Genomic DNA, 14,416 nt, shown 5'->3' on the forward strand with positions numbered 1-14,416 from the left:
GCTTTCCCTTTTCAGCTCTGGGATGTGACTGCCGGTCTGAGTTAAAATATCTAATATAAAAGATATATTGACCTTTTCCTTTGGTAGGACTAGGAATATAACATTTAATTTCCCTTGGGAAGTTATATTTTTGTCTCGAAATACTATTGTTCCTCGACAAAAATATAACTTCCCGCGAGGATCTCAAATGTTATACTCCCCCGCTGGTAATCTGTACTAGTATCTGTAGCACCGATGTCAGTGATGTAGACATGTTCTATCCATGGTTCTATCGCGTAGCAGACGCCACCGTATATTCACTAAAGTGTATTATTGGTTAGATATTTTTGTCAAATACTATGTAATTTGAATATTAGACTATTGCAACAATATTATTTTAATGGAAAAAATATATATTTTTTATGATAAAAATTGTCTAAATACACAAAATTGATTGAAATTTTCTGTTTCGAATTTGCTTATGCAGTCAGAGCCAAGAATCCAAGGGGATACATTGATTTGTTCAATAGAGCTATCCCCTATCGGCAATAAGAGGGCTTGTTGACGAGTATAAAAGCGCTGAGCCACAGTCGATCGGTGGCTTCGGAGAAGCCAAGACAGCGGACGACTTTACGTGCTGTGTGTGTAGAAAGCAAATGGTCTCTCTCGAATTGCATTTTTCTGCTCATCTTGTTTTCCACCGCTTTATTTGCGATGGCTGCCGGTTCTCAAAATGTGGTGAGCAGTGCTACCAGAAATGATTTAGTTCCATGAGTATCAATGCTTGTTTTCATATATTATCATGTAACGTTAGATTCTAATTTTCTTTGATGCGGGAAATTTCTTTGGGTTCAGTCATCAATTCAAATGCAAGGTGTGAAGCTAATTCGTCTTGTAATTTGCAATTATTCATGTTATTCTTGATTTTGCGTCACTAATGCTACCTGTAGCATTAAGTGACATTTCCTATATTGTTTTTTTCGGAGAGCTTTAAATGATTTTGGCATTTATAACGTCTTTTGTTGGGCAGGTTTTAGTTTCGGATTTGAGGGACTTTCTCGAACATGGCTTTGTCTTCATATGATTTTGGCATTTCTAATGCCTAACTCATAACTCACAGTGTTACTCGAGTATTAGTATTAATTTTTTCTTTCTCCTTCAGTCTAAGCTGTATAAGAGTGTAATCGACGATGTGATCAACAATGTTCGCGAGGCATTTTTGGATGAGGGCGTAGAAGAACCAGTGTTACAAGACCTGAAACAGGTAAGTAAGGTGGTTAGAATCGAAGGACATTTTTAGTTTGAAAGATCATCACCATGTCTGACCAGACGTGGTGTGACGTGTGCGAACTGAATGCTGGCGAAGAGACTCGGCTGTAACCGTTTAGGGGCCTAAATAGAGTCTATAAATAAAGTAACTGAATTGCTGCAAATTGCAACCCAACTGTTTTTTAGGCGGAATTAATAAGCTGGACATGTGACTAACAAATACAATAATAAGAAAATGTCAGTCGAGCCTGTGCACTATTTCACTGGTGGTGGCGAAGAAGAACATAATATTATCTACCTATATTAAAAAGTTAAAGAGGCGGAAACTTGTCGAGAGCCATGCACAGCTGCCTCTGTTCCTGTAACAAGTGTTACGGTATAGATAGCGCTTTTTTTGCTCCACGTGAGTCTGTAGCTATCTACTTGATATTTCCCGCAGTCGCCTTTATCGCAGGATTCTGTAACAACGAAAATTAATGCGAAACTCCAATGGAATACATGTATCCGTATGTTGTATGGTGATTGCACGGGATAAGGCATCTACAACGCGTGATATATCTTGTGTTCCAGGGATATGGGCGTACTGTACCGCTTCACGGCGAGTGGCATTCTGCCATCTTCCTGCGTTTGCCGCGACCTCTTGTTAGAACGGTATTTGCATATGTCCGTGTATTTATAGTGGGGCCTCATTTGCGTACCGCATGGTGTTTAGCCAATGAACGTCATGTGCACTCAAGCGACCTCGGTTCCAGCTCGTGCATTATTCATAAAATCAAGATTGCCTATGCCAAGTTGAAGCTCCCACTCTTCATGTGATGGGATTCTTCGTGCAATTCATGGATGTTTCTTTCCCTAAAGCCTAGTAAGAAGTCTTTCATTCACCGGCTCCCTCCTGGCAGGAATCGTGCAAGTCTCTGGCATTGTGAACAAACATCTCTGTCGTTTAATTACCAGTATAAAAAGGGAGGTGGGAAGAGATTCCACCTCTCTGCAGTAACTGTAGACGCCAGTGCAGTAGTCCCTGGTCGTCATAAGTTAGTATGTCGTCATTCTAGAAACAAGATGACTTAAAAAAAAGAGAAAAAATAATAATTGCATTTATAAGGCGCATTATACTGGTGTTTCTAAGCACACAAAAAGACTATGATAAAGATAAACAAACAAAATAACATTAGGACAATGCAAAACCAAAATTACAATCACAAAAGAAGAAGAAGAAAAAAATCACTTTAGGCCTACCATTTACTATAATACCAAAACCAAGCAAAGTTGAGGGCTAAATGAAGTTTCACAGGTTGAGCAATCAAATGATATTTATACTGGGGTTTTTATCAAAATATGTCCTATTCAAACTGAAGGATGTGAGGCTCAATCAGTGAAAGTCTTATTCTTTCTGATCTTTTGATAGTAGTGGGTTGCAATTCAGCTTGCTCTCTTCAGTTGATACACTTGAATGACACTTGGTAATTGCCAGCAACAGAAAGCTACCTGTAGAGTTGACATGCATGTGATTTTAGTGCAATTTGATGATGAAAGTGATCTAATCTTCCTTTGTCTAGAGTAGATTATTGTTCATCCATGTAGTGGGGAGTGATGATCAGTTTATGGAACACATATGTTTCTAATGCACTTGCTTACTTTTGTTGCTGTGTTAGTCTTTGAATATTGGGTTGAGTATATGTGTATCATGCATTATAATAGATTTTAAAGCATGCAAAAAATGATAATTGGTTATGCATGATAGATATGCTAAGTTTGCAATGCTACTAAATGTAATGAAATCATACAACTCCATGAATACTTTTTTTTTCAAATATAGTCATTCAGCAATATATGCTATTAAGAGATGAAAAAATAAAATACATAATCCAACTGATATCAATATTTTATATAAAAATGCTTTGATATGTCATGGTGAGATATAGATGTCATATTTCTGGATTATTGTCTAGTAATTTGTCAAATAAAGGATGGCACTGCGATTGAAAAGTCATGCCTTAGATGGATCGATATAAAAGTGAAGTTCAATTTGTATCTTGGAGATACGTAAATGGTGTGATAGATTGTACAATGTACTTCATCATTGAATAAATGAAATCATACATTTTATTAAACAAATTTTATGTGAATAATGAAATATAGAGTATAAAAAAATCATAGTATCAAGAGACATGGACTACCACTTTTTGGTGGTTTAATTATTGATAACAATCTGTAAAAGTTTTATCATTTCAAATTGAGGTTTATTCTGGATAACACTGTCGTATTGTCTAGGGGTGACAAGACCTTATCTTGACCAAAAAAAAAAATAATCTTGAATTTGTAGGGCTCAAATCAGTATGCTTGATATTCAAAATTGAGGTAGGTTTTTTATGTTAAATGTCAATTGAGATACAAGGTCTTGTCAACCCTGGGATAACATGACAACTAACATTGGACAGAATGCTATTGATTGTTTTGACATTATGTTATTTTTATTTATTTATTTAGATTATACTGTAATGATAATTAGCAAGAAGATTTTGTTAGTTTATAAAGATTACAGGCCAGAGGATTGAAAAATTGAGATTGAAGTATAGATTTAGTTACACTAGATAACTCTTCGGTTCAAGTATGTTTCACAAATTTTTGTTTGCCCAACTTCAGTACATTTTTTCCATTGTACCTGCAACATTATAGAAAAATGAAATGTGTTCCTGATATATTTCTTTGCTATCGTCTACAAGATTTGGGAATCAAAACTACTGCAGTCACGAGCCATAGACTTAGGTCCACGACCTCAGCAGCAGCAGCAGCAGCAACAACAACAACAAACCGGAGGGAAATTTTCTGTTCGAGATGCATCTGCGTCATACCAGTCCACAGGACAGGAGAGACAACAAAACAAGCAGAGTGAGTTCCTGGATCATCACTGCCTTTGTGTGTGTGTGTGTGTGTGTGTGTCTGTCTCTCTCTCTCTCTCTCTCTCCTCTCTCTTTGTCTCCTAGCTGTGTTTATGTATGCTGCTCAAAACAAGATATACACTTAGACTTATATTTCTGACATAAATTTAGTCAGAGAATGCTGTCCTTAATGATTAGTGAATTGTGATACGGAGAAAATACATTGCCAGGTATACTGTTTGCACTAATGGTCAGTATGTCATCATTTCACCCATCTGTCCAAATGTCTATCCTTGTATTTATGCTGATGTTGTAACTCAACAAGCAATCCTTTGAAGTTCTTCAAACTGTTGTGTGAAAGAATGAAGGATGCTTGGGGAATTTATTAAGAGCGTGGGATGAATTTAATAGACATGAGAGGTCATAAGGAAAAGATGGAATGGAATGGATTTGATTTTTTTTTTTTTCATGCTATCTCATTCCCTTGAAGATGCTGAAATTCCTAGACTTTGTACAGGTCTCACCAAATGTCCTGGACAGTTTGTTAAGTCTGTCACAGCTAACAATGTTTGTTGAATGTGGCTTGTAATCAAGGGCAATTTGCTCATCATATTTTGGCAAAATATATGTATGCAGTAAATGCACATGTATTTGTTGAATGACATCATCAATAAATGTGAAGTGTTATCGTTTTTGTTGTTATGTGTATATTTACATATTGGTTTGTATCTAAGGGCCACTTTTCATCTATTCGATGGTTCCATCAGGCCTACTTCTACTTCTATGGTGCTTCTCATCAAAGCCTGTTCAGCAACTGGATGAGGGTTTGTGATGTGGTGCTTCAGACAGTGGATGCCATTTGTGCTTTGTGCTCTTTCAAATGTATACAGGTGCTCACTGTGCAAGTAAAAAATCTCTTCCATGCTTAGTTGGCTTCTATGGCTCTCTTGAACTGCTCAACAGAGGGCAGTTCAATGATGTGTTGAGGAAGCCTATCCCAGTCTAATATCTGTTGCTAGGAAAAAAAAAAATGTCAGTTCACATTATGGTGTACTAGTAGATCTATGTAGTGTGAGGATCAAATGAATGACTTCTCCCTGCTGTATGCCTTCATTTGCTACCAGGTTCTCAGCCACCACTGGACCGCCAAGGTGCTTCAGCAGCTCAAGCCCCATTGGCTGGGAATCTGGTAAGTGGCTCATTTCAATTGCAGTCCTCCTCTTTTGCAGTCCTGTCAGACTGGGCAAAGTGTAGCGAAGCCCATTCAATGGTGCCACTTTTTCTTTCTTTTTTTTTAAACAGAATACAGCAAAATATTCTTAAGCAGAATTGGAGTCAAGTGCAATCAATGTGTAAGTTCTATATTCATCTTGGGAGGTGCTTTGGAAGCACAATGGTATGCTTTCACTGTGCATAGATTTAATGTGAAAAGGCAATTCAGAATGATGAGTCTGTAGGTCCCTTACTGTGCAAGAAAACAGGAGAGCACATATTTTTGTCATGGTACTCAAACACAGCATTATTGTGTTGCTTGTAAATTATTGTTGTTTGTATTGTTGGCAACAATTGGTAATTTGATTGTAGGCTTGTGAACATGTTCGGCATAGCTTTGAACAATATGCAATGATCACAGTTTTGTGAAAATGCCCCTACCCCAAATGTTCCTTGTGAGTGACTACTACATCTTGATGGCTTTCTCTTTAGTATGTGATATTTAGTGGTCATTGGTATGCCGTAATTGAAACCTTGCATTTGTGCCAAATTTTTTTTGACAGAGTTCGTCGGCGGCAGCAGCCAACCTTGCTGTGCAGCAGAACATGCTCCATCTTCAGCCGCAGCAGATGCAGAATGTGCCCTTTGCAATCCAGCAGCAGGGAAGTGGTACGCATGTTTTAGCCTGTTTGTGTTTCTTGGCCCATATGTGCTATTAACCTGCACAGCGGGCAATCCCAAACAGAGAGTGACTAAAACTGGTGGAAGATGAGGATTTATAATGCACTCTCCCTGTTGTCGGTTGGTACACTGCTGACTGTAATACTGAATTTAAGAAAATGTCAATGAACTATTCTATCATGTGGTATGTCAGCTTTGAGGGACTGAAGAGCAAGCGATGCAATCATTTCATTTTGTGATACGTCAACTTCTGGTAGTTGCACTTGCAAGTCCCAAATTCTAGTAAAAAACAAACAAAGAAGTGTACATATTTAGATCCACAAACATGAGCAGTTACATTGTGTGGATTTTGTGTGATTGTTCAGAAATCACTCAAAATGTGGTATTAATATTGAACGGGGGAGGATTGAAGTGTAAAATTTGTTTGTCTTAGTTTCATTTTTCTGTTTGTGTTATTTGGCAAATGTCCTCACGTGGAAATGAATGGTTTCTTTGTTCCATATGAAAGGTGCTGGTGCCACGCAGACATTCCCTGCGTACCAGCTTCAGACCCAGCAGCCAAGTGGTATGATGGGCCTACAGTCCATTCCAGTCCTCATCCAGCCAGGGGTGCAGTCCACCGGCCAGGAGCCCCATATTGTAACTACCCCCCAGGGTGTGGTCCTCTCCCAGGGGGCCATTCGTGTGCAATCCAGTGGAGACCAGGTATGAAAATGGGTCATGTACAATGTTTATGCCTCCGCCATGAAGTGTGTCACAGGAGGCATTTTTTCAGGTTGTCCGTCCATCCATTCAACCGTGATCGATTTTGTGGATGGTGCACTTAAAGGGACTGTACAGTACTGGTTGAGGTAGGGATTCATGTTTTGAACATTCCTAAGTGAGATAATGAAAAGCCTCTTATGAAATATGAAAGAGCATGTAATTTTAAGAAGGATTCAGCGTTTATTTGATGAAAATTGGTTTTCAAATGGCTGAGATATCCAAAAAAGTGCTAATAATAAAAGGCGACATGCCCCAACTTTATTAGGATATCTTTGTTTCACATTGTGTTTGGATATCTCAGCCATTTCAAAACCGATTTTCATCGAATAAACTTTTGATACCCCTTAGAACTGCTTGCCCTTTGACATCTCATAAAGCAGTTTCTGAATATCTCGCAAAACGTTAAAAGCTAAATCTTCACCTCGACCAGAACTGTACACACCCTTTAAAGGGAAAATCCAGTCCCCCCCCCCAAAAAAAAAGAAGTAAAATCTTACATATTCAATGGTAAAAATTTGATTGAAATCAGATGAAAAATAAGGAAGTTATGAAATTTTGAAGTTTTGCTTATTTGTGCTTATTTTTGCAAAACAGTTCTTGTACAGTGGATATGAATATGCAAATGAGTGAGCTGACCATGTCATAACCTCACAATTTTCAATTGATTGTGTAAAAAAAATGACTAAAATTCAATGTTTTTGTCATTGACGTCTAAAGTGCGTCATTCCTGGTTGAATAACTTCAGAATAGTAATCAGTTAGATATGTCAGGATTTTAACCTTGGGCATAATCGCGTTAGAATGAAAAACTGGAAATTCCAAAATTTTATGTACAAGTTGTGCGGGTATGACATGCTCACTTTGCCATTTTCATATTCATATTGACTGTTCAAGAACTGTTTCCTGAAAAATTAGCGAAACTTCAAAATGTCATAACTTCCTTATTTTTCACCCAATTTCGATCAAAATTTTACTGATGAACTCGTAATATTTTACTCTTTCTTATCAGACTATTAGATGAAACTTATAGGCCTATTTAGACTGGATTTTTTCCCCTTTATGAACATTTTGAGGTATCCAACTGAAACTGGGCGTATGTGTACATAAGTGGACAAAATTGTGTCTAGCAACTGTTGAGTGCACATGCTCAAGGTCAAAGGTCAAGGTCAGATCTGTCAAAATTCACGATTTCCCCCATATCTCTTCAATGCTTGAAGGTATTTCCATGAAACCTAGTGTATCGATTTCTAGAGAAAGTCTTAGGCCATTGGGTAAAAGGTCAAAAGTCAAATAAAAATGCCAAAATTTCACTTTTTTCTCTCCATATCTCAGAAATGGCCTGAGGTATCTTCATGAAACTTAGTACATACGCATCAATTGCCGGACAATAATTCTCTTGGGAATAATTGGGTAATGAGTTTCAAGATAAAGGGTCAAAGGTCATGTTAAATTTGCTAAAATTATACTATTTTGTGCTGATATTATACTAATATCTCCATACGTTAGAAATTCTCAGTGCATATGTATACATGCATTACTGTACAATTGTTCTGTCGGGAAATATTTGGGCCATGGGGTCAAGGCTAAGTGAAAATGTTAAAATGTCACCATTTTCTCGGGTAGATCTGAAAATAGAGAGTCAAAGGTCAAGGACAAAATCATAAAATTTCACTATTTCCCCCATATCTCTGCAATGCCTGAATGTATTTTCATGAAACTGTGTTAATGTATTACCAGTTAAAGATTCTTTAGGGAAAGTGTTGGGCCATGGGGTCAAAGGTCAAGTGAAATTGCGGAAATGTAACTTTTTCTTCATATTTCTGAAATAACTCAAGGCATCATTATGAAACCTAGTACATATACATGTAGTGCCTGACAATGGTTCTCTTGGGAATATTTGGGTACTGGGGTCAAAGTTCAAGGGTCAAAGGTCAGGTTAAATAGTTCAATCATACTACTTAATGCTAAAATTACACTATTTCCTCCATACCTTGGGAATTCTCACTGCAAAAACAAAATTAAAATGGGGACATTCACGTATTACTGCACAATGGTTCTGTAGGGATATACAGTATTTGGGGTCAACGGTCAAGTGAAAATGTCAAAATGTCACATTTTTGCCCATATGATGAAAATAGCTCAAAGTATTGTTATGCAACTTGGATATTACAAGTTAGTATTTGAAGAAAGTTGTGCGGCATGGGGTCAAAGGGCAAGGGTCAAAGGGCAAGGGTCAAAGGGCAAGTAATGTTCAAATTCCTAAATACTTGCTCTCTGAAAGAATTAAGCCATCCAATTGAAAGTCGTTTCAAGTAGTGTGTAACTACTCAACATATTTGGGGTTGTGCCATCAAACTTTCAAGAATGTAATTTCAGTTTTTTGCTGATCGTGTGAAACTCTCGTCTCACATTGTCAAGATGTACGTACCATAGACCTATTGGGAGAATGGTGTGATATTGCAGAGGCGTACCAGTTGTCGTGTCAACATTTCTAGTTTGTTCTTGTTACTAGTAATAGTGGAAGTAGTAGTGTTATTAATTTTTTTTTTTTCAGAGAGCGGGTTGAAGTTTGTCCTAGTTAAGTTATTTGAGTTCAGATTATATATTTCAGTGTGGGTCCTGTGTGTGTGTTTGCTTGTGTGTCTGTGTGTGTGTTTGCTCAATTGGATTACAATAAATCCAGGGAGATTAGACCTCCCTGGATGCTTCCATGACTTCTCAGTTGATACATTATGGGTGTCCCAACATACATTGCACCATGATAATTATGAAACAGATTACTGCGTACCACGTTATTTTTGGCATTGAAATGTCCAGACCAACTGTTTGATGTCTGTTTACGTATTTCACAAGGTATCTCAATGATAATGATCATGTGACAATGCATTCATCAGGGGCCCGTTTCATATTACTTGTTATCAGTGACAACTGCCACATTTCTATGGCAAATTTGCTCTCAGCCAATCAGATGCAAGGATTTCAGTAGCTTGTCACATCTATGACAAGTTGTCACTGATGACAAGTTTTATGAAACGGGCTCCTGGTCTTCAAATCACAGATATCCATGTGACAGCAGCAGTAATGATTGGTGCACATTTCCTTTCTCACAGCCTCCAATAGTTCAAGTGGACGGTACCAATGACACTTCTGACGAAGAGGATGATGACTTCGACGAAGATGACGATGACGACAAAGATGATGATGACGACAATGATGACAATGACAATGAGGATGCAGGAGGAGATGATGAAGAGGTTTGCTTTTGACCTTCTCAGACTTTGAGCAACAATGCACTCGTTTACAAGCAAAATGAATGTTGCAGTTGTACTGTAAAAATAAGTTTTAAATGAGCTTGCAGAAGAAATATATGTTGTGTTGTGTACACGTTGATGAAACAAAATTTAAATCATTTGTGAAACGTTGATCAGCATTACTGTGTGTGACTTTCATCCATGGTGTCATGTCATGCACTAAATATTGTTGCTGATAACCTTCTGTTTTACTTTCCTGTGCTTGCGATATTTCCAACAGCAGATGAACTTTACGCATTGAGTAAAGAAAGCTGATACATGTTAAAGGGTGTGTACAGTTCTGGTCGAGGTGAAGATTTAGCTTTTAATGTTTTGTGAGATATTCAGAAACCACTCTATGAGATGTCAAAGAGCATGCGGTTCTAAAGGATATCAAAAGTTTATTCGATGAAAATCGGTTTTGAAATGGCCGAGATATCCAAAAACAAGGTGAAACAAAGATATGCTAATAAAGTTGGGGCATGTCGCCTTTTATTATCAGCACTTTTTTGGATATCTCAGCCATTTGAAAACAAGTTTTCATCAAATAAACGTTGAAGCCTTCTTAGAATTACATGCTCTTTCATATTTCATAAGAGGCTTTTCATTATCTCACTAAGGAATGTTCAAAACATGAATCCCTACCTCAACCAGTACTGTACAGTCCCTTTAATTGCCAATTATCAGTTCTTTGTAGTAAATGTGATACAGTGCAGATAACTTTTTAATAAGTCTTTATTATTTATTCGTGGTATCTTCTGCTGGTTAATGACAGTAGTGATTTTTTGATATGGAAGGAGACGTACATTAGTGTACATTCATTCTTTGAAATGCTCATCAGTGACATAAGTATACTATAAAAGTTGAAATTTTCACGCATTTTGTGCAACCAGAAATAAGCACGGATAATAAAAGCACATGAATATATTTACTTGTTATATGTACCAGTATGTAATGTCTTGATCCTGTGGATTAAAAACATGCAAAATTCATCTTATTCAGCAGAGAAAAAAACCCACAAAATTACTTGTGTGCAAATATCCACTTTTACAGTAGTATTTTCTGTCTTTTAAATTAATCATTCTGGTTTGTGAATTAAAGTGACAGTACTGGCACTAAAACACCGAGTGCTTTATTAAGATGCTCATTTTAATTGATATTCTTTTCAAAACATTTCCCCCATCCCCTTACGCCTTCCAACCTGCAAACATAAAACATACAAACAAACAAAACAAACAAACAAAAACACAAATTCAAAGCAACACAAAAGATGAAGAACATAGATATTCCTTCCTGATAAATTCTCTCCCGAGTATGATAGGAAATGCAAGCTGTACATTGCCCTGCTTAAGGGCATATTTACTATCCTCACGATCAAGACAGATGGAAATGTTATAGGATATTCTTCAACTTAGCAAGTAGTGGAAAGCGTTATCATTGTTTATATTGTTTATCATCACTCTTTGCTCATTTTCTTCCCCTTTTTTCTACTGTTGCATCATGAGATTGTTTTCCTTGCCTGCTCTACTCATCTTATTGCTTTTTTTTTTCCATCACCATCGATTTGCAGGAACCTTTGAACTCGGCAGATGATGTTAGCGATGAAGACCCTTCAGAACTCTTTGAAGCTGACAATGTCGTAGTGTGTCAGTATGACAAGGTTAGTAGAGACTGAACAGACATAATATGAAAGCCTTCTGCACTTTAGTAGAATTATGAATAGTCATACATCAATCTTGAATAATGTGTGGGATTCTCGTCTTGCATTGATAACCTTAGTTTTCATGTGTCCCAACTAGCCCTGATAAACCACAGACTTTAATACCATTGACTGGCCCAAGTCTTCCATTTCAGTACTAGTATTTTGCTAAATACCCATACTGTATTATAGTAGATACATTCAGTTCTTCATTTCACATGACTAAAGTCCATTTTGAATTAACTCTACTGTTTGTCACTTCACAGATAGCACCCTTTTTTTTTAATTTCATTCAGTTTTCTTATTGCGGAATGTCCTTATCAGTTAGATGTGCTTGAAGAGTTAAATCTCACAAACCATAATATATTTACCATAAGTATCATTGCCCAAAGAGTCAATAGTTGTATGCAAATAAGAGTGCTTTGTATTCTGGTACTGCTGTTAAAGTATTAGTTGGGCTGCAGTTCATGAAAGTCTGTTGTGTATTCAAAACTTAGCTTCAATAAAAAATGCAAGTTTCATAGAAATTTGACAATGAATAGGAAAGTTATGGCATATCAAAGCATTACATGTTGCATAAAATAGAGGTATTAGTCGCACCCAAATTTCCTCTCTCTTTGAAAGTCGCCTTGGAGGAAGTGGCATTTTATTTGAAATACTTTAAGCAATAGGACATTTAAAAAAAGAAATCTTTGTTTCATATATGCATGACTCTTGTGCATGATTCCTGTGATATAAAACTGATCAAAGTCATGTTGGATTCATCACAGGTGAGCGCAAATTACATTTGTAGAAAATCACAGCTGAACCAAATCATTCTGAACAGAATGATTCATTGCATTGATGCTCTGTTCTCTTGACTACAGATCAACAGGAGTAGAAACAAGTGGAAGTTCACCCTCAAACATGGCATCATGAATCTGAGGGGCAAGGACTATGTCTTCTGCAAATCGACCGGCGATGCAGACTGGTGAGAGGTCGCTCTCTGGAGCGGCAAGTGAGGAGAGAAGAGAGAGCGTGTCTTTTGTTGGTTCTTTTTGCCAAGCATCTTGCTCAACCCCCCACATTGTGGACGTATGGTACAAATGACCAAGTATGCACGGGAACACATGAGTATTTATTCAGTCACCAATGTCATGTCATCCTGGTTTATTATTTGTCTTTCCCTCCTAAAAGGAACGGTGGATTTGTCTAAAGTTTAGAGGCATCCATTTTGTTGTGTGGTACAATACTGAGATAAGTACGTGTCACATCTAAGTGATATTAAATCATTATTTGTAGTTGAAAATGGAAATTAGTGCCTATCAAATAAGCCTTAAAAGACCATTGGATGATGAACCTATTGAATGGTTGTCTTATAAAGTGACTAATATCCCATGAAAGACATCCAGAAATTCTTCTTTGTTTTAAAGCCTCACCCCTCCACCTCCAAAAAACAACAACAAACAAACAAACAAACAAACAAACCGTGTATTAATCACATGATTCATTGCAAACAGACAGGAAGATATTTGGGGTCATGAATTTTTAATATAACCATATACATTATTTTTAAGCAATGTACACCTTCAGCTTTTCAGTGTAAATAAAAGTTCTTGTCATGGAAGTATTATTTCTACTCAGAGTATCCGGGCCAGCATGCTTCACATGATATGATAATGATAATAATAATGTGATCTTATTTACCCAGAATGGTCTCTTCATTGGCCGGTAAGTACTGCCTTTCAAAGGGCCCTGCTGTAGACATTACCCTGTCAATGCAATGTGTCTGTTCCTTTACTTGGGTTTAAAGGGTAAAACACCTTTCCATATAGCTAGGGATATTCTTTCAGGATGCACCATTTCAAGAGTCCAGAGCTCCAACCAGAACCTCTGTGGGGCTCCCTTAGGATGACTGTTTTTTAAACGATGTCACACTTTGAAAAAACAACCAGCATTTACCAGAAATGCATCAGAACCTGCAAACTCTGAAGACTGACTAACTGTAGTAAAGATCTCCTCTCCCATCACAGATTGTAATGAAGATAAGAGGGGGGGGGGGGGGGGATGTGATGGTACTGACTGGTGGAATGCCAAGCACAGCTTGTCTGTGCATTTGTCTGCCCTGTGATCTGACTTTTGGTGGAGATATACAAGATCTCTTGGGTAGTAAAGGAAAAAGGAAATCTCTCCTGTCCTGCTGTGAATGTCAATTGAGATAATATCTTGTTTAAAGGATAATTAATCAATCATACATGTGTATATTGTTTGGTTTTTCTTTTTGTCCTTCTCTCTGAAGGAATCTGTGGCTTCAAGTATTTTGTTATAAGTATCACAGTTCTGCTAATCGGGCAGGAGACTCTTTCGTTATGATGCTTGCAGTTATGCCAAGTTACCATAAATGTCAGTTCCCACAACACCCAAATGCTCAAAGCTGGTTGGCTAATGAATGACTGGCCACAGTAACCATGGTCATTCCAAGCTGCTGTCAATCACACTTGCCCTATGAAATGGTACCATGGACTGTTAATATGTTGTCTGGAGACATTATGATCATGCATGTGTATGTTTGGAATACCAGTAGGAGATTAAAAACAATAACAACAATAAAGCCTTAAGGCTTTTGCTACCGATTTCAATCCAGAAATGGTAGTCTTTATC

General features: G+C 37.4%; 1 protein-coding gene across 1 annotated transcript; it reads left to right on the plus strand.

The window, feature by feature from the left end:
* Positions 1 to 581: 581 nt before the first annotated feature.
* Positions 582 to 14,057, plus strand: LOC139718245 (transcription initiation factor IIA subunit 1-like). The gene is made up of 9 exons (XM_071629727.1): positions 582 to 717; positions 1,142 to 1,243; positions 3,975 to 4,140; positions 5,255 to 5,319; positions 5,906 to 6,011; positions 6,532 to 6,728; positions 9,898 to 10,041; positions 11,648 to 11,737; positions 12,643 to 14,057. Exons 1-9 carry the CDS (start codon positions 694 to 696, stop codon positions 12,748 to 12,750), a joined length of 1,002 nt encoding a protein of 333 aa, XP_071485828.1. The 5' UTR covers positions 582 to 693; the 3' UTR covers positions 12,751 to 14,057.
* The last annotated feature ends 359 nt before the right edge of the window (positions 14,058 to 14,416 follow it).

Source organism: Diadema antillarum, unplaced genomic scaffold, assembly GCF_040938485.1.
Source record: "Diadema antillarum isolate AM-2024a unplaced genomic scaffold, OU_Dant_1.0 scf00000091, whole genome shotgun sequence".
NCBI classification, from domain to species: domain Eukaryota; kingdom Metazoa; phylum Echinodermata; class Echinoidea; order Diadematoida; family Diadematidae; genus Diadema; species Diadema antillarum.